This window comes from Nerophis lumbriciformis, linkage group LG36, assembly GCF_033978685.3.
Source record: "Nerophis lumbriciformis linkage group LG36, RoL_Nlum_v2.1, whole genome shotgun sequence".
Lineage (NCBI taxonomy): Eukaryota > Metazoa > Chordata > Actinopteri > Syngnathiformes > Syngnathidae > Nerophis > Nerophis lumbriciformis.
The window spans coordinates 21,574,883-21,597,380 of NC_084583.2; the positions used below are offsets into that span (position 1 = coordinate 21,574,883).

A 22,498-nucleotide genomic window follows, 5' to 3' on the forward strand; every position below is an offset into this window, starting at 1 on the left:
AGCTCTCGATTTACCGGTCGATCTACGTTCCCATCCTCACCTATGGTCATGAGCTTTGGGTCATGACCGAAAGGACAAGATCACGGGTACAAGCGGCCGAAATGAGTTTCCTCCGCCGGGTGGCGGGGCTCTCCCTTAGAGATAGGGTGAGAAGCTCTGCCATCCGGGGGGAGCTCAAAGTAAAGCCGCTGCTCCTCCATATCGAGAGGAGCCAGATGAGGTGGTTCGGGCATCTGGTCAGGATGCCACCCGAACGCCTCCCTCGGGAGGTGTTTCGGGCACGTCCGACCGGTAGGAGGCCACGGGGAAGACCCAGGACACGTTGGGAAGACTATGTCTCCCGGCTGGCCTGGGAACGCCTCGGGATCCACCGGGAGGAGCTGGACGAAGTGGCTGGGGAGAGGGAAGTCTGGGCTTCCCTGCTTAGGCTGCTGCCCCCGCGACCCGACCTCGGATAAGCGGAAGAAGATGGATGGAGTTTGTATGTGTAAAGTTAAAGTTAAGTTAAAGTACCAATGATTGTCACACACACACTAGGTGTAATGAAATTTGTCCTCTGCATTTGACCCATTCCCTTGATCACCCCCTGGGAGGTGAGGGGAGCAGTGGGCAGCAGCGGCGCCGCGCCCGGGAATCATTTTTGGTGATTTAACCCCCAATTCCAAGCCTTGATGCTGAGTGCCAAGCAGGGAAGAATGCTGGTATGAGCTTTTAAACATAACCCGTTAACTGCTGCCAATCAAATGGTGAATAAGATACTCTTTAGGGTTCATATGTTTGCAAATCTGACTGTGATGAAGTCAGTGCCTCACCAGCCATCAACCTCACCGCACGTCACTGAGTGTTGGGTTAGTTACTGAAAATCAGTAACTAGTTACTTTATTTCAAAAGTAACTCAGTTACTAACTCAGTTACTTACACCAAAAAGTAATGTGTTACTGTGAAAAGTAACTATTTGGTTACTTCTTTTTTTCTTCTTTTTCCCCCCCTTTTTTTTAGGCTCCCATTAATGCCCTTTAAGCCTTCATGTCAGTACTGTTATTGCACTGGAGAATAATACAATGTGTTGATCAACTTGACATGCATTTGCATCACTCAACTCAGAAAGCAATGTGGTCTACATACAACACACAAACAACGTGCTCTACATACAACACACAAACAATGTGCTCTACATACAACACACAAACAATGTGCTCTACATACAACACACAAACAATGTGCTCTACATACAACACACAAACAATGTGCTCTACATACAACACACAAACAATGTGCTCTACATACAACACACAAAGACAAAGATGTGTTTCAAAAAGCCAATTTATTTCAGGCCACGACAAATTGACAAACTATTTTAAATAGCTGCAACATAATGGCACTTTAACTTTAACTTTAAGTAGATAGGATCTTTGATCCAAGACACAACTTACATTGAACTAAAATGTTATTTTTTTTGTGCTCGACAAAAGAAAAGTATTGAGAATGTCTCCATGTTAAGAAACTCGACTTCTGGCTTCTCCATGATGTCTTGTTAGTTGTTATGAGAGTATGTGTGTGTGTGTGTGTGTGTGTGTGTGTGTGTGGCCCTTTAAGATATGACAGCATGTGAGGTGAGTGACGTCAGTGAGTGAGTGGGCGAGAGAGGTGAGCGAGCAGCAACAGTGAGTGCGTGCAGGTGCTCTAGCTTGGTGAATGGCTGCGTCCAATAAAGTCACAAAATTGCAACAAACCGCCGGCCTCGTCATTCGCCCTCAGCTGTAAAGACCCACTTCCGGGTAAAGTGAAGGTTGTTAGCCCCAAAGTACATAGGCCCTGGAGGAACGTCTCCCTGCGCCCCTCAACTACGGTCTGGGAGCCCCTGCCCCCACCCACAGAAAGCACGCCTTTTCTTTTCCACCGCAGCGCTCCAATAAAACACACTCAGATCTTCTGTTTCTAGCCGATACTACATAAAAAATAACGTAAAATAACGCAGTAACGCATCATGTAACTGAGTTACTGAATATAAAAAATAACGCGTTAGATTACTAGTTACCGCCGAAACTAACGGCGTTACAGTAACGCGTTAGTCCCAACACTGATAATATAGTATAGAAAACTGTACAGATTTATGATCGTTAAGTGAGAAGGATCCAAAATTATTGTTGGGATGTTGTGTCACTCTGTGGCGTTGATATCTGCTGGAAAATGACCTGTTGGAGGAGGACCTGGTTACTTCACTGCAACATCATGACTAACATATTTATCACAATGGCAAATAGTCATCATCAACATCATGTAAAGACCAAATCTGTCTTTGGTCTGGAGTTCCAATGAAGCTTTTCATGTTACAGTATTGCCAAAAACTACCCGAGACTAAAGAATTGCATTTTAGTTTGTAGGCATAAAGCCAAAAGTCATCACAAGATTGTCTAATTGAGGACTCTTTCAGTGAAGTAAAATAGCAAAATATGTAAAGTAAACCAAGTAGGAACAAACTACAGTAGTACCTCAATTTAAGAGCTTGTTTGGTTCTGTGACGGAGCTCTTTAAATGTACAGAAATAAACAGCACAATTTGAACACGTAACAAGCTTTTTAAAAAGAAAAACTTTAAGATAAGAAATAAAAATAAAACTATAGACTGTACTACTAACAATTACAATAGTTTTATGAAGTTGTGTAATGATCATGTACAGCATTGGAGAGTGGATTTTTACAGCATCTCCTTCCAGCTGCTTTCCCGTCAAACACACCATCAGCAGCTTTTCTATAATGTCATGGATAAATGTGCGCCATTTCGACTTTACTTTAACATTCTTGGCTGGCGTTGAGGCTCATTCTGCTTCAGCATGGTGCAGACTGACAGTGATGTGCACAAACTGCTTCGCCAACTTGACTATACGCTCCGCCATGCTTTTGATGAGCACCGTCCTTAACACTCACACTGCAAAAAGTCAGTGTTCAAAAACAAGAAAAAAAAAATACAAAAGTTAGGGGTAATTTACTTGAACTAAGCAAAAATAATCTGCCAATAGATCAAGAACATTTGGCTTGTCAAGACTTTCCAAAACAAGTCAAATTAGCTAACCTCAATGAACCCAAAAATAGCTTAAAATAAGTATATTCTCACTAATAACAAGTGCACTTTTATTGGTAGAAAAAAAAAGAGACCTTTTTGCTCAATATGTCCCAATACTTTTGTCAAGTTGTAGTACTAAGTGTCCCAATACTTTAGTCCAGTGTAGGTGTCCCAATACTTTTGTCCAGTGGTAGTCCTAAGTGTCCCAATACTTTTGTCAAGTTTAGGCGTAAGTGTCCCAATACTTTTGTCCAGTGGTAGTCCGAAGTGTCTCAATACTTTTGTCAAGTTGTAGTCCTAAGTGTCCCAATATTTTTGTCCAGTGTAAATGTCCCAATACTTTTGTCCAGTGTAAGTGTCCCAAAACTTTTGTCCAGTGGTAGTCCTAAGTGTCTCAATACTTTTGTCAAGTTGTAGTCCTAAGTGTCCCAATACTTTTGTCCAGTGGTAGTCCGAAGTGTCTCAATACTTTTGTCAAGTTGTAGTCCTAAGTGTCCCAATACTTTTGTCCAGTGTAAATGTCCCAATACTTTTGTCCAGTGTAAGTGTCCCAAAACTTTTGTCCAGTGGTAGTCCTAAGTGTCTCAATACTTTTGTCAAGTTGTAGTCCTAAGTGTCCCAATACTTTTGTCCAGTGTAAGTGTCCCAATACTTTTGTCCAGTGTAAGTGTCCCAAAACTTTTGTCCAGTGGTAGTCCTAAGTGTCCCAATACTTTTGTCAAGTTTAGGCGTAAGTGTCCCAATACTTTTGTCCAGTGGTAGTCCGAAGTGTCTCAATACTTTTGTCAAGTTGTAGTCCTAAGTGTCCCAATACTTTTGTCCAGTGTAAGTGTCCCAATACTTTTGTCCAGTGGTAGTCCGAAGTGTCTCAATACTTTTGTCAAGTTGTAGTCCTAAGTGTCCCAATACTTTTGTCCAGTGTAAGTGTCCCAATACTTTTGTCCAGTGGTAGTCCGAAGTGTCTCAATACTTTTGTCAAGTTGTAGTCCTAAGTGTCCCAATACTTTAGTCCAGTGTAGGTGTCCCAATACTTTTGTCCAGTGGTAGTCCTAAGTGTCCCAATACTTTTGTCAAGTTGTAGTCCTAAGTGTCCCAATACTTTTGTCCAGTGGTAGTCCGAAGTGTCTCAATACTTTTGTCCAGTGGTAGTCCAAAGTGTCCCAATACTTTTGTCCAGTGTAAATGTCCCAATACTTTTGTCCAGTGTAAGTGTCCCAAAACTTTTGTCCAGTGGTAGTCCTAAGTGTCTCAATACTTTTGTCAAGTTGTAGTCCTAAGTGTCCCAATACTTTTGTCCAGTGTAAGTGTCCCAATACTTTTGTCCAGTGTAAGTGTCCCAAAACTTTTGTCCAGTGGTAGTCCTAAGTGTCCCAATACTTTTGTCCAGTGTAAGTGTCCCAATACTTTTGTCCAGTGGTAGTCCGAAGTGTCTCAATACTTTTGTCAAGTTGTAGTCCTAAGTGTCCCAATACTTTTGGCCAGTGTAAGTGTCCCAAAACTTTTGTCCAGTGGTAGTCCTAAGTGTCTCAATACTTTTGTCAAGTTGTAGTCCTAAGTGTCCCAATACTTTTGTCCAGTGTAAGTGTCCCAATACTTTTGTCCAGTGTAAGTGTCCCAAAACTTTTGTCCAGTGGTAGTCCTAAGTGTCCCAATACTTTTGTTCAGTGTAAATGTCCCAATACTTTTGTCCAGTGGTAGTCCGAAGTGTCTCAATACTTTTGTCAAGTTGTAGTCCTAAGTGTCCCAATACTTTTGTCCAGTGGTAGTCCTAAGTGTCTCAATACTTTTGTCAAGTTGTAGTCCTAAGTGTCCCAAAACTTTTGTCCAGTGGTAGTCCTAAGTGTCTCAATACTTTTGTCAAGTTGTAGTCCTAAGTGTCCCAATACTTTTGTCCAGTGTAAGTGTCCCAATACTTTTGTCCAGTGTAAGTGTCCCAAAACTTTTGTCCAGTGGTAGTCCTAAGTGTCCCAATACTTTTGTCCAGTGTAAGTGTCCCAATACTTTTGTCCAGTGGTAGTCCGAAGTGTCTCAATACTTTTGTCAAGTTGTAGTCCTAAGTGTCCCAATACTTTTGGCCAGTGTAAGTGTCCCAAAACTTTTGTCCAGTGGTAGTCCTAAGTGTCTCAATACTTTTGTCAAGTTGTAGTCCTAAGTGTCCCAATACTTTTGTCCAGTGTAAGTGTCCCAATACTTTTGTCCAGTGTAAGTGTCCCAAAACTTTTGTCCAGTGGTAGTCCTAAGTGTCCCAATACTTTTGTCCAGTGTAAGTGTCCCAATACTTTTGTCCAGTGGTAGTCCGAAGTGTCTCAATACTTTTGTCAAGTTGTAGTCCTAAGTGTCCCAATACTTTGGTCCAGTGTAAATGTCCCAATACTTTTGTCCAGTGTAAGTGTCCCAAAACTTTTGTCCAGTGGTAGTCCTAAGTGTCCCAATACTTTTGTCAGGTTTAGGCGTAAGTGTCCCAATACCTTTGTCCAGTGGTAGTCCGAAGTGTCTCAATACTTTTGTCCAGTGGTAGTCCAAAGTGTCCCAATACTTTTGTCCAGTGTAAATGTCCCAATACTTTTGTCCAGTGTAAGTGTCCCAAAACTTTTGTCCAGTGGTAGTCCTAAGTGTCTCAATACTTTTGTCAAGTTGTAGTCCTAAGTGTCCCAATACTTTTGTCCAGTGGTAGTCCGAAGTGTCTCAATACTTTTGTCAAGTTGTAGTCCTAAGTGTACCAATACTTTTGTCCAGTGTAAATGTCCCAATACTTTTGTCCAGTGTAAGTGTCCCAAAACTTTTGTCCAGTGGTAGTCCTAAGTGTCTCAATACTTTTGTCCAGTGTAAGTGTCCCAATACTTTTGTCCAGTGGTAGTCCGAAGTGTCTCAATACTTTTGTCAAGTTGTAGTCCTAAGTGTCCCAATACTTTTGTCCAGTGTAAGTGTCCCAATACTTTTGTACAGTGTAAGTGTCCCAAAACTTTTGTCCAGTGGTAGTCCTAAGTGTCCCAATACTTTTGTCCAGTGTAAGTGTCTCAATACTTTTGTCCAGTGGTAGTCCGAAGTGTCTCAATACTTTTGTCAAGTTGTAGTCCTAAGTGTCCCAATACTTTTGTCCAGTGTAAGTGTCCCAATACTTTTGTCCAGTGGTAGTCCTAAGTGTCCCAATACTTTTGTCCAGTGGTAGTCCGAAGTGTCTCAATACTTTTGTCAAGTTGTAGTCCTAAGTGTCCCAATACTTTTGTCCAGTGTAAGTGTCCCAAAACTTTTGTCCAGTGGTAGTCCTAAGTGTCTCAATACTTTTGTCAAGTTGTAGTCCTAAGTGTCCCAATACTTTTGTCCAGTGTAAGTGTCCCAATACTTTTGTCCAGTGTAAGTGTCCCAAAACTTTTGTCCAGTGGTAGTCCTAAGTGTCCCAATACTTTTGTCCAGTGTAAGTGTCCCAATACTTTTGTCCAGTGGTAGTCCGAAGTGTCTCAATACTTTTGTCAAGTTGTAGTCCTAAGTGTCCCAATACTTTTGGCCAGTGTAAGTGTCCCAAAACTTTTGTCCAGTGGTAGTCCTAAGTGTCTCAATACTTTTGTCAAGTTGTAGTCCTAAGTGTCCCAATACTTTTGTCCAGTGTAAGTGTCCCAATACTTTTGTCCAGTGTAAGTGTACCAATACTTTTGTCCAGTGTAAGTGTCCCAATACTTTTGTCCAGTGTAAGTGTCCCAAAACTTTTGTCCAGTGGTAGTCCGAAGTGTCTCAATACTTTTGTCAAGTTGTAGTCCTAAGTGTCCCAATACTTTTGTCCAGTGTAAGTGTCCCAATACTTTTGTCCAGTGTAAGTGTCCCAATACTTTTGTCCAGTGTAAGTGTCCCAAAACTTTTGTCCAGTGGTAGTCCTAAGTGTCCCAATACTTTTGTCTACTAAGTAAATGCTAGTGCCATTATCTTGACAAAATGATATGCGCTCACCATCATGATTTTTCTTTTCATGCTTGAAGTAAAAAATGATTTCTTTAAAAAAGTAGTTTTATCCTTGTGAGTGTTGATGACACAGCTTTGCAACACTTGATATTCTAGTTCCAACATGTTTTACTCAATATACAGGTAAAAGCCAGTGAATTAGAATATTTTGAAAAACTTGATTTATTTCAGTAATTGCATTCAAAAGGTGTAACTTGTACATTATATTTATTCATTGCACACAGACTGATGCATTCAAATGTTTATTTCATTTAATTTTGATGATTTGAAGTGGCAACAAATGAAAATCCAAAATTCCGTGTGTCACAAAATTAGAATATTACTTAAGGCTAATACAAAAAAGGGATTTTTAGAAATGTTGGCCAACTGAAAAGTATGAAAATGAAAAATATGAGCATGTACAATACTCAATACTTGGTTGGAGCTCCTTTTGCCTCAATTACTGCGTTAATGCGGCGTGGCATGGAGTCGATGAGTTTCTGGCACTGCTCAGGTGTTATGAGAGCCCAGGTTGCTCTGATAGTGGCCTTCAACTCTTCTGCGTTTTTGGGTCTGGCATTCTGCATCTTCCTTTTCACAATACCCCACAGATTTTCTATGGGGCTAGGGTCAGGGGAGTTGGCGGGCCAATTTAGAACAGAAATACCATGGTCCGTAAACCAGGCACGGGTAGATTTTGCGCTGTGTGCAGGCGCCAAGTCCTGTTGGAACTTGAAATCTCCATCTCCATAGAGCAGGTCAGCAGCAGGAAGCATGAAGTGCTCTAAAACTTGCTGGTAGACGGCTGCGTTGACCCTGGATCTCAGGAAACAGAGTGGACCGACACCAGCAGATGACATGGCACCCCAAACCATCACCCAACCATGCAAATTTTGCATTTCCTTTGGAAATCGAGGTCCCAGAGTCTGGAGGAAGACAGGAGAGGCACAGGATCCACGTTGCCTGAAGTCTAGTGTAAAGTTTCCACCATCAGTGATGGTTTGGGGTGCCATGTCATCTGCTGGTGTCGGTCCACTCTGTTTCCTGAGATCCAGGGTCAACGCAGCCGTCTACCAGCAAGTTTTAGAGCACTTCATGCTTCCTGCTGCTGACCTGCTCTATGGAGATGGAGATTTCAAGTTCCAACAGGACTTGGCGCCTGCACACAGCGCAAAATCTACCCGTGCCTGGTTTACGGACCATGGTATTTCTGTTCTAAATTGGCCCGCCAACTCCCCTGACCTTAGCCCCATAGAAAATCTGTGGGGTATTGTGAAAAGGAAGATGCAGAATGCCAGACCCAAAAACGCAGAAGAGTTGAAGGCCACTATCAGAGCAACCTGGGCTCTCATAACACCTGAGCAGTGCCAGAAACTCATCGACTCCATGCCACGCCGCATTAACGCAGTAATTGAGGCAAAAGGAGCTCCAACCAAGTATTGAGTATTGTACATGCTCATATTTTTCATTTTCATACTTTTCAGTTGGCCAACATTTCTAAAAATCCCTTTTTTGTATTAGCCTTAAGTAATATTCTAATTTTGTGACACACGGAATTTTGGATTTTCATTTGTTGCCACTTCAAATCATCAAAATTAAATGAAATAAACATTTGAATGCATCAGTCTGTGTGCAATGAATAAATATAATGTACAAGTTACACCTTTTGAATGCAATTACTGAAATAAATCAAGTTTTTCAAAATATTCTAATTTACTGGCTTTTACCTGTAGGTCATCAAATATCAGCAACAAGCTGTAATATCTTACTGAGATCATTTAGGAGCAAAACACTTCAAACAAGTAAAACACTCTAACATAACATCTGCTTAGTGAGAAAAATGATCTTATCAGACAGAAAATAAGCAAATATCACCCTTATTTGACATATTTCATCTTACTTAGATTTCACTTTTTGCAGTGCGGGATGTGCGATACCAATCATTTTCTTTCCGATGTGATACCGAGTAAAATTCAGGCTGCTATCTGCGATACCGATCCGATACCTAATGTGTCTGCTAAAATTCAAAAAAGTTGTGTGTTTGCAAATATTAACATCCAACCATCCATTTCTACCGCTTATTCTTTTATAACATATCTAGAATAACAACAGTAAAAATGTAAGAAAAATCGGAATGTAATGATAAAAAGCTGACATTTTTAAACTAAGAATTAACAGTAATAATATACGGTAACACTTTAGAATGAGGAACATATTCTAAGTAACAAAAACTTAATTTAGAGTTATTTGGACACTAGGGCAACATACTCTAAGTAACAAAGACTTAAGGGTTAGGGTTAGGGTTATTGTAGTTTGTTTTTTTTTTTTTGGCCCTGTGGTGTGGTGGCGACTTGTCCAGGGTGTACGACGCCTTCCACCCGAATGCAGCTGAGATAGGCTCCAGTACCCCCCGTGACCCCAAAAGGGACAAGCAGTAGAAAATGGATGGATGGATGTGTTTTGTTATGTAACAGACCATATTAATTAAGAGGTATTAAAGGGAGAATCATATACAATAACTTTCTTACTTAGTACTAATAAGCAATCAATAATTCAGGGAAGTTATTCAGGGAAGACTCTTAGTTAATGGCTTACTGGTTGTATAATAAGGCCATGCAGAATAAGGCATTAATAAGTACTTAATAATGACTAATTAAGAGCCAATATGTTACTAATTTGCATGTTAATAAGCAACTAATTAATGGTGAATATGCTCCCCATACTAAAGTGTTACCTAATATACTTAGTCAGAGTTTTAGTACAGAGTTTTGTCTTTAAATATATCATATCTGTTTTGTTGCGTTTTGGACCAGTTGTTCCTCGCAGGGAATTCAAGTCACAATTCGCTCCCAAGCTCTTTACGACACTTAAAGCTGAGTTGAAAAACCACCAGAGACAGAATAGGTATTTTGTTGTATATTTTCAAAGCTTTGCAAATATACTTTTTGAGACCAGTCTAACCATAGAACATTCTATTGCGCCGCCAAAAATGGTCTGTGTTCCCAACGCCAAAAACCCCTCTTTCCTTCCCCCTCCCTAGCCATAATACATTCCAAAGAACTCAAGGTTAACACACACAGTTTACTTGCAGACAAAGCAGCAAGAGAAGAAATGGAAAACACGAGCTGTTTTCAAATATGACTACGAAATAAAAGAAGTACAACTTAAATTCGGATATATGTAAATATCTTCCTCCGACAGTTTATAACATTTAAAAAATGTCAAAATGACCCCACCATACTTAACTTTTCAGTATGCGTGAAAAAAGCGTAGACATCCCTGATCTAAAATATTAAAAGCGCTCAAAATATTAATAAAATATACTTCAAATATAAACAAAGTTTAGTTAGTCAATTTGAAACACAATAGCAACCTATAAATTACTTATTTTTTTAAATTACATCAACAATAATAAACACTTAAATATGTAACTGAATATTCATATTTTCATACAGGCAGAATTTTGGGCAGAATGTAATATTTTTTATTCTATTCTAAAAGCTGAAATATTGTAATTTGTAACTAATAATTCATAATAATATACCAATAACAGACAATTAAATATGTAACTGAATATTCATATTTTCATACAGGCAGAATTTTGGGCAGAATGTAATATTTTTTATTCTATTCTAAAAGTTGAAATATTGTAATTTGTAACTAATAATTAATAATAACATACCAATAACAGACAATTAAATACGTAACTGAATATTCATATTTTCATACAGGCAGAATTTTGGGCAGAATGTAATATTTTTTATTCTATTCTAAAAGCTGACATATTGTAATTTGTAACTAATAATTCATAATAATATACCAATAACAGACAATTAAATATGTAACTGAATATTCATATTTTCATACAGGCAGAATTTTGGGCAGAATGTAATATTTTTTATTCTATTCTAAAAGCTGAAATATTGTAATTTGTAACTAATAATTCATAATAATATACCAATAACAGACAATTAAATATGTAACTGAATATTCATATTTTTATACAGGCAGAATTTTGGGCAGAATGTAATATTTTTTATTCTATTCTAAAAGCTGACATATTGTAATTTGTAACTAATAATTCATAATACTATACCAATAACAGACAATTAAATATGTAACTGAATATTCATATTTTCATACAGGCAGAATTTTTGGCAGAATGTAATATTTTTTATTCTATTCTAAAAGCTGACATATTGTAATTTGTAACTAATAATTCATAATAATATACCAATAACAGACAATTAAATATGTAACTGAATATTCATATTTTCATACAGGCAGAATTTTGGGCAGAATGTAATATTTTTTATTCTATTCTAAAAGCTGACATATTGTAATTTGTAACTAATAATTCATCATAATATACCAATAACAGACAATTAAATATGTAACTGAATATTCATATTTTCATACAGGCAGAATTTTTGGCAGAATGTAATATTTTTTATTCTATTCTAAAAGCTGAAATATTGTAATTTGTAACTAATAATTCATAATAATATACCAATAACAGACAATTAAATATGTAACTGAATATTCATATTTTCATACAGGCAGAATTTTTGGCAGAATGTAATATTTTTTATTCTATTCTAAAAGCTGACATATTGTAATTTGTAACTAATAATTCATAATAATATACCAATAACAGACAATTAAATATGTAACTGAATATTCATATTTTCATACAGGCAGAATTTTTGGCAGAATGTAATATTTTTTATTCTATTCTAAAAGCTGACATATTGTAATTTGTAACTAATAATTCATAATAATATACCAATAACAGACAATTAAATATGTAACTGAATATTCATATTTTCATACAGGCAGAATTTTTGGCAGAATGTAATATTTTTTATTCTATTCTAAAAGCTGAAATATTGTAATTTGTAACTAATAATTCATAATAATATACCAATAACAGACAATTAAATATGTAACTGAATATTCATATTTTCATACAGGCAGAATTTTTGGCAGAATGTAATATTTTTTATTCTATTCTAAAAGCTGAAATATTGTAATTTGTAACTAATAATTCATAATAATATACCAATAACAGACAATTAAATATGTAACTGAATATTCATATTTTCATACAGGCAGAATTTTGGGCAGAATGTAGTATTTTTTATTCTATTCTAAAAGCTGAAATATTGTAATTTGTAACTAATAATTAATAATAATATACCAATAACAGACAATTAAATATGTAACTGAATATTCATATTTTCATACAGGCAGAATTTTGGGCAGAATGTAATATTTTTTATTCTATTCTAAAAGCTGAGATATTGTAATTTGTAACTAATAATTAATAATAATATACCAATAACAGACAATTAAATATGTAACTGAATATTCATATTTTCATACAGGCAGAATTTTGGGCAGAATGTAATATTTTTTATTCTATTCTAAAAGCTGAAATATTGTAATTTGTAACTAATAATTAATAATAATATACCAATAACAGACAATTAAATATGTAACTGAATATTCATATTTTCATACAGGCAGAATTTTGGGCAGAATGTAATATTTTTTATTCTATTCTAAAAGCTGAAATATTGTAATTTGTAACTAATAATTAATAATAATATACCAATAACAGACAATTAAATATGTAACTGAATATTCATATTTTCATACAGGCAGAATTTTTGGCAGAATGTAATATTTTTTATTCTATTCTAAAAGCTGACATATTGTAATTTGTAACTAATAATTCATAATAATATACCAATAACAGACAATTAAATATGTAACTGAATATTCATATTTTCATACAGGCAGAATTTTGGGCAGAATGTAATATTTTTTATTCTATTCTAAAAGCTGAAATATTGTAATTTGTAACTAATAATTAATAATAATATACCAATAACAGACAATTAAATATGTAACTGAATATTCATATTTTCATACAGGCAGAATTTTGGGCAGAATGTAATATTTTTTATTCTATTCTAAAAGCTGAAATATTGTAATTTGTAACTAATAATTAATAATAATATACCAATAACAGACAATTAAATATGTAACTGAATATTCATATTTTCATACAGGCAGAATTTTGGGCAGAATGTAATATTTTTTATTCTATTCTAAAAGCTGAAATATTGTAATTTGTAACTAATAATTCATAATAATATACCAATAACAGACAATTAAATATGTAACTGAATATTCATATTTTCATACAGGCAGAATTTTGGGCAGAATGTAATATTTTTTATTCTATTCTAAAAGCTGACATATTGTAATTTGTAACTAATAATTCATAATAATATACCAATAACAGACAATTAAATATGTAACTGAATATTCATATTTTCATACAGGCAGAATTTTGGGCAGAATGTAATATTTTTTATTCTATTCTAAAAGCTGACATATTGTAATTTGTAACTAATAATTCATAATAATATACCAATAACAGACAATTAAATATGTAACTGAATATTCATATTTTCATACAGGCAGAATTTTTGGCAGAATGTAATATTTTTTATTCTATTCTAAAAGCTGAAATATTGTAATTTGTAACTAATAATTCATAATAATATACCAATAACAGACAATTAAATATGTAACTGAATATTCATATTTTCATACAGGCAGAATTTTGGGCAGAATGTAATATTTTTTATTCTATTCTAAAAGCTGACATATTGTAATTTGTAACTAATAATTCATAATAATATACCAATAACAGACAATTAAATATGTAACTGAATATTCATATTTTCATACAGGCAGAATTTTGGGCAGAATGTAATATTTTTTATTCTATTCTAAAAGCTGACATATTGTAATTTGTAACTAATAATTAATAATAATATACCAATAACAGAAAGCTGACACAGTTTATGTCTTTAAATAAATATATTATCTTTTTTCAGCATTTAAAAAAATTCAAAAAAAAAGATTAATATAGCCACAGTATTTGACTTTTTAGGATACGGCCTTTGTTGAAGGTTTGGACACCCCTGAAATAAATGATCAAAAAGGTATCGATACTTTGATTTGAGAATTGATATTAGAGCATAAAATTCTGGTATTGATATTTCAGTATCGATCCGCACACTCAAATTCTTCCTTCCAATTTTTAGAAAACAAAGTTATGTCCATCTCTAGCTATATGTTTGGAACTCAAAGCTTTACAATTACAGGTAAAAGCCAGTAAATTAGAATATTTTGAAAAACTTGATTTATTTCAGTAATTGCATTCAAAAGGTGTAACTTGTACATTATATTTATTCATTGCACACAGACTGATGCATTCAAATGTTTATTTCATTTAATTTTGATGATTTGAAGTGGCAACAAATGAAAATCCAAAATTCCGTGTGTCACAAAATTAGAATATTACTTAAGGCTAATACAAAAAAGGGATTTTTAGAAATGTTGGCCAACTGAAAAGTATGAAAATGAAAAATATGAGCATGTACAATACTCAATACTTGGTTGGAGCTCCTTTTGCCTCAATTACTGCGTTAATGCGGCGTGGCATGGAGTCGATGAGTTTCTGGCACTGCTCAGGTGTTATGAGAGCCCAGGTTGCTCTGATAGTGGCCTTCAACTCTTCTGCGTTTTTGGGTCTGGCATTCTGCATCTTCCTTTTCACAATACCCCACAGATTTTCTATGGGGCTAAGGTCAAGGGAGTTGGCGGGCCAATTTAGAACAGAAATACCATGGTCCGTAAACCAGGCACGGGTAGATTTTGCGCTGTGTGCAGGCGCCAAGTCCTGTTGGAACTTGAAATCTCCATCTCCATAGAGCAGGTCAGCAGCAGGAAGCATGAAGTGCTCTAAAACTTGCTGGTAGACGGCTGCGTTGACCCTGGATCTTAGGAAACAGAGTGGACCGACACCAGTAGATGACATGGCACCCCAAACCATCACCCAACCATGCAAATTTTGCATTTCCTTTGGAAATCGAGGTCCCAGAGTCTGGAGGAAGACAGGAGAGGCACAGGATCCACGTTGCCTGAAGTCTAGTGTAAAGTTTCCACCATCAGTGATGGTTTGGGGTGCCATGTCATCTGCTGGTGTCGGTCCACTCTGTTTCCTGAGATCCAGGGTCAACGCAGCCGTCTACCAGCAAGTTTTAGAGCACTTCATGTTTCCTGCTGCTGACCTGCTCTATGGAGATGGAGATTTCAAGTTCCAACAGGACTTGGCGCCTGCACACAGCGCAAAATCTACCCGTGCCTGGTTTACGGACCATGGTATTTCTGTTCTAAATTGGCCCGCCAACTCCCCTGACCTTAGCCCCATAGAAAATCTGTGGGGTATTGTGAAAAGGAAGATGCAGAATGCCAGACCCAAAAACGCAGAAGAGTTGAAGGCCACTATCAGAGCAACCTGGGCTCTCATAACACCTGAGCAGTGCCAGAAACTCATCGACTCCATGCCACGCCGCATTAACGCAGTAATTGAGGCAAAAGGAGCTCCAACCAAGTATTGAGTATTGTACATGCTCATATTTTTCATTTTCATACTTTTCAGTTGGCCAACATTTCTAAAAATCCTTTTTTTGTATTAGCCTTAAGTAATATTCTAATTTTGTGACACACGGAATTTTGCATTTTCATTTGTTGCCACTTCAAATCATCAAAATTAAATGAAATAAACATTTGAATGCATCAGTCTGTGTGCAATGAATAAATATAATGTACAAGTTACACCTTTTGAATGCAATTACTGAAATAAATCAAGTTTTTCAAAATATTCTAATTTACTGGCTTTTACCTGTACAGCTCTTATCTCAAAACACTCTTAAGTTAAGGCACTTCTGAGCTGAGGTACCTCTTTATATTATATGGAATATTATTTGTCATGATATGTGTCGTTGATCTGTGTCGTGTTCACACTTAAAACAAGTACACTAAACCGCACCAGACTTCACTTGCAAGTGGATTGAAACCGGCTTGTTTGGTCCACACCAGTGTTCAAAAGCTCGCCTTCACAACGGACCGTACTAGCAGAGTTTGTTTGCACCGGACCAAACATGACAAGTGCACTGCAAAAAGTGAAATCTAAGTAAGATGAAATATGTCAAATGTTGGAATAATTGTTTGTAAGTTATCACAAAAGAAACGTATTATGAATGCTGTCTTTCGAGGCCTAACAAGAGGAAGAAGGCTCGTAAAACTCCACTGTGATTTCAACACGGACAGATGGCAGGATCTGCTCAACTTCCAGAGGAACTCTCTTTGAAGTGTTAAACAAACTCTCTCTGAAGTATTTCACAAACTCTCTTCCAACAGTTTGGTGACCGAGGTCAACGCTGTTTACGACCCGCTGCCCTCTTGAAGTCACTGTGGTCAGGAGACGGGAGGGGTTATCCATTGTCCTCCAACACCTGCCCCAGCTGGATCCAGGAAGAGCCCAAGCCCGAGAAATCCCACTTCTTGGTCTTCAAAGCGACCGAAAACAATGACTGTTTTACATACTCCCCATTCCTGCTGAGACATGTGTTGGTGCGTGAACATTGAATATTGTAATAAAGAGGAGACGAAAACCTTCTTTGTCAGAGCGTGGTGCAGGACTGTACAGAGAGTGCAGTGGCCATGTCTCTCCTCAATATTGAGTCCAAATTGAATTCTGTCTCTGTTTGATTCCTTGCCTTTTGTCTTGTTTAATAGATGTCCTCAGTGTTTGAACGTGACACAAATAAGGGTGATATTTGCTTATTTTCTGTGTGATAAGATCATTCTTCTAACTAAGCAGATTTTATGTTAGAGTGTTTTACTTGTTTTAAGTGTTTTGCTCCTAAAATGATCTCAGTAAGATACTACAGCTTGTTGCTGAGATGTGATGACCAATATTGAGTAAAACATGCTTGAAACTAGAATATCAAGTGTTGCAAAGCTGTGTCATCAACACTCACAAGTATAAAACTACTTTTTTAAAGTCGTCATTTTTTATTTCAAGCATGAAAAAAATGGTGACAAAATTGTGTCTCATAATTAAAACAGATGACAGCCAAATGCTGTTTTATTTTCAATGAAACAATAGAAAATAGGTACTCATATAGTAGTACAGTTGGCACAGTACAGTAAACTGACAGTTAATATTTAAACATTTAACATGTGACATTTCTAACTAGTTTGAACAGAAATAGTTCATGCACATTCAAGTAAATTCTTCAATATTACAATTTAAAAAAAAGTTGGCCGGGGGCCGGGCTGTATATATGCGCTTGCCTTGTTGCCTTTCCATTAAGAACAATACATTATAAGTTTGCTGGTTTCAAGAAATGTAATGCCCAGCACATATCATTATGTCAAGATAATGGCACTAGCATTTACTTATTTAAGAATATTTTTCAACATATTGAGCAAAAAGGTCTCTTTTTTTTTCTACCAAGAAAAGTGCACTTGTATTAGTGAGAATATACTTATTTTAAGTAGAGATGTCCGATAATATCGGCCAATAAATGCGTTAAAATGTAATATCGGAAATTATCGGTATCGTTTTTTTTTTATTATTGTTGTTGGAATAATTGTAAGTTATCACAAAAGAAACGTTGTATTATGAATGCTGTCTTTCGAGGCCTAACAAGAGGAGGAATGCTCGTGAAACGCCACTGTGATTTCAACACGGACAGATGGCAGGATCTGCTCAACTTCCAGAGGAACTCTCTTTGAAGTGTTAAACGAACTCTCTCTGAAGTATTTCACAAACTCTCTTCCAACTGTTTGGTGACCGAGGTCAACGCTATTTACGACCCGCTGCCCTCTTGAAGTTGCTGTGGTCAGGAGACGGGAGGGGTTATCCATTGTCCTCCAACACCTGCCCCAGCTGGATCCAGGAAGAGCCCAAGCCCGAGAAATCCTCTTCTTGGACTTCAATGAGACCGAAAACAATGACTGTTTTACATACTTCCCATTCCTGCTGAGACATGTGTTGGTGCGTGAACATTGAACATCTGAATAAATGAGGAGACGAAAACCTTCTTCGTCAGAGCGTGGTGCAGGACTGTACAGAGAGTGCAGTGGCCATGTCTCTCCTCAATTGAGTCCAAATTGAATTCTGTCTCTGTTTGATTCCTTGCCTTTTGTCTTGTTTAATAGATGTCCTCAGTGTTTGAACGTGACAATTGTATCTTTTTTTTTTTTTTTTTTTTTTTAATAAATCAACATAAAAAACACAAGATACACTTACAATTAGTACACCTCCCTCCCCCATTCACACTCATTCACACAAAAGGGTTGTTTCTTTCTGTTATTAATATTGTGGTTCCTACATTATATATCAATATATATCAATACAGTCTGCAGGGATACAGTCCGTAAGCACACGTGATTGTGCGTGCTGCTGCTCCACTAATAGTACTAACCTTTAACTGTTCATTTTACTCATTTCCATTAATTACTAGTTTCTATGTAACTGTTTTTATATTGTTTTACTTTCTTTTTTATTCAGGAAAATGTTTTTAATTTATTTATCTTATTTTATTAATTTAAAAAAAAAGGACCTTATCTTCACCATACCTGGTTGTCCAAATTAGGCATAATAATGTGTTAATTCCACGACTGTATATATCGGTTGATATCGGTATCGGTTGATATCATCCATCCATCCATCCACCCATCTTCTTCCGCTTATCCGAGGTCGGGTCGCGGGGGCAGCAGCCTAAGCAGGGAAGCCCAGAATTCCCTCTCCCCAGCCACTTCGTCCAGCTCTTCCTGTGGGATCCCGAGGCGTTCCCAGGCCAGTCGGGAGACATAGTCTTCCCAACGTGTCCTGGGTCTTCCCCGCGGCCTCCTACCGGTCGGACGTGCCCTAAACACCTCCCTAGGGAGGCGTTCGGGTGGCATCCTGACCAGATGCCCGGACCACCTCATCTGGCTCCTCTCCATGTGGAGGAGCAGCGGCTTTACTTTGAGCTCCTCCCGGATGGCAGAGCTTCTCACCCTATCTCTAAGGGAGAGACCCACCACCCGGCGGAGGAAACTCATTTCGGCCGCTTGTACCCGTGATCTTGTCCTTTCGGTCATAACCCAAAGCTCATGACCATAGGTGAGGATGGGAACGTAGATCGACCGGTAAATTGAGAGCTTTGCCTTCCGGCTCAGCTCCTTCTTCACCACAACGGATCGATACAGTGTCCGCATTACTGAAGACGCCGCACCGATCCGCCTGTCGATCTCACGATCCACTCTTCCCTCACTCGTGAACAAGACTCCGAGGTACTTGAACTCCTCCACTTGGGGCAAGATCTCCTCCCCAACCCGGAGATGGCACTCCACCCTTTTCCGGGCGAGAACCATGGACTTGGACTTGGAGGTGCTGATTCTCATCCCAGTCGCTTCACACTTGGCTGCGAACCGATCCAGCGAGAGCTGAAGATCCTGGCCAGATGAAGCCATCAGGACCACATCATCTGCAAAAAGCAGAGACCTAATCCTGCAGCCACCAAACCAGATACCCTCAACACCTTGACTGCGCCTAGAAATTCTGTCCATAAAAGTTCAGAACAGAATGGGTGACAAAGGGCAGCCTTGGCGGAGTCCAACCCTCACTGGAAACGTGTCCGACTTACTACCGGCAATGCGGACCAAGCTCTGGCACTGAGCATACGGGGAGCGGACTGCCACAATCAGACAGTCCGATACCCCATACTCTCTGAGCACTCCCCACAGGACTTCCCAAGTGACACGGTCGAATGCCTTCTCCAAGTCCACAAAACACATGTAGACTGGTTGGGCAAACTCCCATGCACCCTCAAGGAACCTGCTGAGAGTATAGAGCTGGTCCACAGTTCCACGACCAAGACAAAAACCACACTGTTCCTCCTGAATCCGAGGTTGGACTATCCGGCGTAGCCTCCTCTCCAGTACACCTGAATAGACCTTACCGGGGAGGCTGAGGAGTGTGATCCCACGATAGTTAGAACACACCCTCCGGTTCCCCTTCTTAAAGAGTTGATTTCGGTATCGGTAATCAAAGAGTTGGATATCGGCAAAAAGCAATTATCGGACATCCCTAATTTTAAGGTATTTTTGGGCAGAGGTGTGGACTCGAGTCACATGACTTGGACTCGAGTCAGACTCGAGTCATGAATTTGATGACTTTAGACTCGACTTGACAAAATGTAAAAAGACTTGCAACTCGACTTAGACTTTAACATCAATGACTTGTGACTTCACTTGGACTTGAGCCTTTTGAATTGACATGACTTGACATGACTTGCTACTTTCCCCAAAACCCAAAGATGAAAAAGTTATTCGGGAGCGCTCCGTATTTTTCATTGTGTACTTGTCTATCAGCGTTGCGTGTGTCAGCTGGTGTGCTCTCAGTACAACAGCCAATCAAATTAGATCTACTTTGTTTTCATCACACAGCATTCATCCAATCAAATTGCAGGACAACCAACGAAGAAGACATGTCCAAACCACACGCCAGTGAACAAAAAATGATACCTAAAATAATTTTGTTTGGGTATAAAAATTACGAGGTGGTCAACACAAAACGGTTTGCAGTATGCAACACATGCGGTTCGAAAATTACTGATGGAGAGGCAACAACTTCCAACTTCGTCCGGCATTTGAAGTTGCACAAAGAACGGTAAGTTTGGAATGTAAGATAACGTTTATTGGCTAAGTAACGTGACTTTTATTTGCTGTGTAGTTAAATCAGTGAGGCTGTAAACTCACTGCTAACGTTATAACGTTATTGCAAACACGGGAATCTGTTGCAGTTCACTACCTTATTCATACTTTTTGTTCAGTGATTTTTTTCAAGCAGGGTTACGTTAGTCAATATATCACACGTAACGTTAGACGGCGGTCAGCAGCACCGCGTATTTTAGCCACCTAAAAAAAGACAAAAATAGTCAAATAAAGGTCAGTTAAAATGTATACTATATTATGAATATGTGTACCGTTTTAGCTAGCTTTCTGACATACTGTTGGTTGTTTACCTCAGTGGTCCCCAACCACCGGGCCGTGGCCCGGTACTGGTCCGTGGATCGATTGGTATCGGGCCGCACAAGAAATAATTTTTTTTTTTCTTTCTTTTTTTAATTAAATCAACATAAAAAACACAAGATACACTTACAAGTAGTGCACCAACCCAAATAAACTCTCTCCCCCTTTTGTTCTGGGCATTGAACATGAAGACTCTTCCTTCACTGTTCCGAGTGGCCATGAGAGTCTTGGCAGTGCCTGCCTCCAGTGCTCCAGTGGAGCGAGTTTTCAGCCATGGTGGCATCATACTACGCCCCCATCGTGCACAAATGACTGACAGACTCTTGGCTAATTTGGTCTTTTGCAAATGCAATGCAGCATAGGGCCCTGACATATAAAAAGTACAACTTTTTTGTTATGTTCACGTATATGTCATGTTTTTTCAATGTTAACACTTTTGTACAAATAAGTACATTTGCACTTTATTTTTCAATGTGTTTGTTCTGTAAAGGAATGAGTTAATGTTTAAAATGACTGGTTAATAGTGCTATTATAAAGTGCAATGTCAGCACAATTTTCTTTCCTGCAATTTAAAATGCACTTGTTTTAATAAATAAATACAGCGTTTGAAAAGCATACCCAATCTGTGTTAATATATTAGTCTGTGGTTAAAAGGACTTGAAAGGACTCGAAACTCAAAATGCAGGACTTAGGACTTGACTTGAGACTTTCCAGTCTTGACTTTGGACTTGACTCGGGGCTTGCCTGTCTTGACTCGGGACTTGACTCGGACTTGAGGGCAAAGACTTGAGACTTACTTGTGACTTGCAAAACAATGACTTGGTCCCACCTCTGTTTTTGGGTCCATTGAGGTTAGCTAATTTGACTTGTTTTGGAAATTCTTGACAAGTCAAATGTTCTTGTTCTATTGGCAGATCATTTTGCTTACCGTATTTTCCGCACTATAAGGCGCACCGGATTATTAGCCGCACCTTCAATGAATGGCATATTTCATAACTTTGTCCACCAATAAGCCGCCCCGGACTATAAGCCGCGCCTACGCTGCGCTAAAGGGAATGTCAAAAAAACAGTCAGATAGGTCAGTCAAACTTTAATAATATATTGAAAACCAGCGTTCTAACAACTCTGTCCCAAAATGTACGCAAATGTGCAATCACAAACATAGTAAAATTCAAAATAGTGCAGAGCAATAGCAACATAATGTTGCTCGAACGTTAATGTCACAACACACAAAATAAACATAGCGCTCACTTTCTGAAGTTATTCTTCATTCGTAAATCCTTCGTCTTCGGTGTCCGAAGTGAAAAGTTGGGCAAATGTGAGATCCAAAATGGACGGTTCCGTCTCGTCGAAGTCATCGGAGTCAGTGTCACTGTTATCCAGCAGTTCTGTGAATCCTGCCTTCCGGAAAGCTCGGACCACAGTTGTGACCGAAATATCTGCCCAGGCATTTACGATCCACTGGCAGATGTTGGCGTCGTCTGGCGCTGCCTCCGTCTTAGTGAATGTGTGTTCGCCTTCTGTCATCCATTGTTCCCACGCAGTTAGC

General features: G+C 38.1%; 1 protein-coding gene across 2 annotated transcripts in view; it reads right to left on the reverse strand.

The window, feature by feature from the left end:
* LOC133576971 (uncharacterized) overlaps positions 1–22,498 on the reverse strand; it is a 50,420-nt gene that overhangs the window by 23,560 nt on the left and 4,362 nt on the right. Inside the window, exon 7 of one of the 2 annotated variants that reach the window (XM_061930421.2) lies at positions 1,326–2,195. The exons of the other annotated variant lie outside the window; for it this stretch is intronic. Within the exon in view, the coding sequence (XP_061786405.1) occupies positions 2,142–2,195 (54 nt within the window). The 3' untranslated portion in view covers positions 1,326–2,141. Of the gene's footprint in view, positions 1–1,325; positions 2,196–22,498 lie in introns of those variants that run through there. 2 annotated transcript variants of the gene reach the window in all.